This window comes from Asparagus officinalis, chromosome 1, assembly GCF_001876935.1.
Source record: "Asparagus officinalis chromosome 1, Aspof.V1, whole genome shotgun sequence".
Classification (NCBI taxonomy): Eukaryota; Viridiplantae; Streptophyta; class Magnoliopsida; order Asparagales; family Asparagaceae; genus Asparagus; species Asparagus officinalis.
The window spans coordinates 33,098,841-33,102,902 of NC_033794.1; the positions used below are offsets into that span (position 1 = coordinate 33,098,841).

Genomic DNA, 4,062 nt, shown 5'->3' on the forward strand with positions numbered 1-4,062 from the left:
GACAAACAAGCAACTTTCTCAATCTTTCACAAACTGAACCTGTAAGAAGTTTTGCAATTTATCCTACAAATTCTATCAGAGTGTTCTGCACTATACAAATAGGTATGGAGTCCAAATGTTAACATTGCAGGACGCTCTGATATAATTTGTACTCCACAACTACTCAGCAGTCTTCCCCCAGATCTTCACAAGCTGTTCCAGCTCTCTATAACTCGACCCTGCTTCCCCCGCCGCCGCCTTGGCTGCCTTCCTCACCGCAGCCGTCCTCCTCTTAAGCTCCTCCCCCTCCTCCGATTCCATCAGCCATCTAACCCTCTCCTCCACCTCCTCTGCCGTCACCATCCCCTCCTCAAACCCCCTCATCTCCCCTGCCAGCTTAAACTCCTCAACCAGAAACACCTTATTCCACCTCTGCTCTGCGTACAACGGCCATGCCACCATCGCCTTCCCACTACACACTGCCTCCAGCACCGAGTTCCACCCGCAGTGTGTCACAAATCCGCCCACCGCTCTGTGGTTCAACACCTCCACCTGCAGAATACAACTATCAGAAAAGTCTAGGAATGGGATGCTTTAAACCATAAAACACACTTAAATTAGGGTCCAGTCACATAGACCTCTGTATAGTACCGCAATTTGGAACTTATTTACACCAATAGTTCGATTTTGGCGGGTAGAACCACATGATAACTTTCTCAACTCTTTTATTCTTAGATAGACTCACTAATTTCGCTTAGGGACTTTCTACACTCTTTTATTCTCAAATAGACTCACTAATTTCACCCAGGGTTAGTATCTGTAAAAATGTCACCCAGGTTAAAAGAGTTAAAAAAAAAAAGCTTTTCTCTTGGGGGTCTATAATCTGAAATCAGATTACAGGATCATAAATTCCACAGTGTGATACTACACAGGTCTATAAAAATTTCAAATAGTTTCTATGCGGATGTTCTGATAAAATCTGTACACTCACCTGTGGTACCCACGACTTAACAACAAGTCCTATATCACTCATTCTCTCTGTAAACCCCTCCGGCAACAGTTCATCAAGCTTTGGCTCCGGAGGCGCTTCGTACTTCATCGTTGGATGCTCGCTCGGTGGGCTTCTGACTACCCATAAAAACCGCTGACCACTTCGTTCAAGTCCAATAGCGATCTGTTTGAGTTGGCCAGCGGAGAAGAGGCCGAGGCTGCCGAAGCAGAGGAAGACGACAGAGTTATCAGGTTGAGTGTCGAGCCAATTGAGACAGTCGGAATTGTTGCTCTGTGCTCTGGCGTTTGATGTGATTAAGGGTCCGATGGGGTATATTGGAGGTGGTGTTGTGTTTTGACCGGCTGAGCAGAGTCCTTTGTTTATTGCGTCGAGTGCTTTTGGTTCAAGTGAACTGAAAGTATTGATCAGGATTCCATCGTACCTGAAATTGATAGCGAGAATTACATCTTATGGCTCACATTATTGTAATGTTTAATTTTAGAAAACCCACACGAACTTTGAGAGGTGTTACAATTAATACTTTTAAACTATTTTAATTCGAGAAAACATCCTGAACTTTGAGAGAACTATTATTGGATGCATGAATAAAAAATCTGCAAGTTTATTTGAGAAATATTTAATAGTTTTGATTCTCATTAGTGAATTCCATCTAGGAGTTTACTTAAGAAAAATGAAATAACTTCTGCTATTTGTTTATTAGATGAATATCAAATGTGAGCATTTTACATGTGCAATTTGTTTATAAACATTCAATCACATACGAGCATTTACATGTTCAATTTTAATATCTTATGACTTGTAGTTGTAACATTGCCTGCACCTATTTTATAACTTATGAAAATATGGACACCTCACTATATATTCAACTTGATTCGATTCATCACCAGTCCTACCTGAACAAGCTGCGAGCAAGATCGAGGAACCCTTTATACGCATCATCGGAATTATCCATCATCGGAAGCGGCATATGATCTGCCGGGATCGACGGAACGCCAGGGATATTGATCAAGGTGTGGCCGAGATCCTTAAACGAAGTCGAAATGCTCAAATGCAAACTTGGAAAATTCAAGAAACAAGCCAACGCGCCAGCCCCCGATGTATAAAAACAATAACAAGGTATCTCCAACTCATCTACAATATCAAGAACACAAGCACAGAAAAAATCAACGACAAGTGCACGAACATTCTTCGTCGAGAGGAGAAAATCTTTGAGATTTGGGTTTGAGAGGCGAAGGGTTTCGAAGGCAAGGAACTCATGGTTTGCAGAGGAAATGTCAGAAGGGAGAGAGACGGCAGGGAGGCGGTGGAAGGTGATGGAGGGGTCTGCGGAGGCAACAGAGGCAATGAATGGGGCGGTGGAGCCCGTGTTATAAGGGGGATCGACGATGAGAATGGTGACGGAGAGGTTGTGGGTAGTTAAGAGTTTTCCAAGCTCAATCATTGAGACTAGGTGGCCCATGCCAGGCGATGGGTACAAGACTATTGAGCTCATTGTTATACGAATCTGTGCGACGAGAGTCTGAATGTTGTGATTGTGTGAAGAGTGATGGTATGAAATGATGGCACTTGTTTGAGCTTTTATAGAGGTGGATTCCTGTCTGCGTGTTTGACTGGACTTTGATTGTGCATGTGATTGAGTGACATCAAGCACGCAACCGAAGAGAGTGAGGATCACGAAGAGTGATTTGTACTGTTTTGGGGTTGTTTACACAATTAATGGAGCTTGGAGTCTATAGATGAATTTGCACGTAAAGGATGGAGTAAGAAATTAAAAAGAGGGGTAGATCCTCCCCATCCGTTGTCAATGACCAATTGAGAGATCATTTTCTTAATCATGATTCTTCAACATTTAATATTTGATTATCATTAACACAAGGAAATTGGCTAACATTTAGTATATGATTACAGTTTTATTAGCACAAAGAAATGTTAGTACATATCACGTATTATATATAGGTCAACTTTATATCTGCATGACGAAAAATTAAAAATAAAAACAAAAATAAAAATAATCCAGCCCAACTATGAAAGGAAAATCAGTCTGAGGATCACCAACATCCTTTGAACAATTTCACAGATAGCACCAATTTCAAAACCATGAATTATATGTTGGGACAAACCCGGGGCCCAATAGAACAGGGTCGCAGCAATAGTAAAGCAAAAGTAGAGATAAAATGATAGACACACAGATTTACGTGGTTCGGCACTTGATTGCCTACGTCCACGGGCAAGGATAGAAGAATCTAGTATGAGGAGAAAACTCTGGGGTTACAATCTCTCTTTACAAGGAGAAACTCTCTCTATTTTTTTTTTCTCTCACTCTTCTTATATAAGAAGTTGTTTCTGGGATGAGATTTCCTTAAGGATTTGGAGCCCTATTTATAGTTTTTTGAAAAACACTATGCACAATAAAATATTAATATTTTACTATAGCAGTGAGCCCCACCATTTTGTTTTCTTTTTCCTTTTCAACATTGACTGCTGGGTGGGTTGGTGCTTGGCTTCATTAGGCGCCTAACAATCTCCCACTTGAAGATTTGATTGAATATCAATCATATCTTCACACCATTCTTTCTATCTTGCCATCTTCATGTTGCTTACGTCTCTGACAGACCACCTTTACTAGCTTGTGTAGCTGCTACATACTCTGCTTCTGTTGTTGAAGTAGCCACAACTGACTGCAGTTTTGAAACCCAGCTTACAGCTCCGCCAGCAAGTGCAAACACATAACCTGTGGTGGATTTGCTATTATCACGATCACCTGCATAATCAGAATCAACATATCCACTGACAATAAAATCAGATCCCCCATAACATAATGCAACATTTGAGGTTCCTTGAATGTATCTTAGAACCCTCTTTACAGCATTCCAATGCTCTTTACCAGGATTCGCCATGTATCGACTAACCACTCCCACTGCTTGTGCAATGTCTGGTCTTGTACAAATCATCGCGAACATTAAGCTTCCCACTGCTGATGCATACGGTACTCGAGACATCTCCATCCTCTCTTCTTCACTGCTAGGACTCATACTGGAGGATAACTTGAAATTAACAGGAAGTGGGGTAGA

General features: G+C 41.5%; 1 protein-coding gene across 1 annotated transcript; it reads right to left on the reverse strand.

The window, feature by feature from the left end:
• On the reverse strand, positions 7 to 2,562 carry LOC109822563 (UDP-glycosyltransferase 88A1). Its single transcript, XM_020388781.1, has 3 exons — positions 1,885 to 2,562; positions 971 to 1,412; positions 7 to 531 (listed from the first exon to the last, which is right to left on the reverse strand). Exons 1-3 carry the CDS (start codon positions 2,481 to 2,483, stop codon positions 160 to 162), a joined length of 1,413 nt encoding a protein of 470 aa, XP_020244370.1. The 5' UTR covers positions 2,484 to 2,562; the 3' UTR covers positions 7 to 159.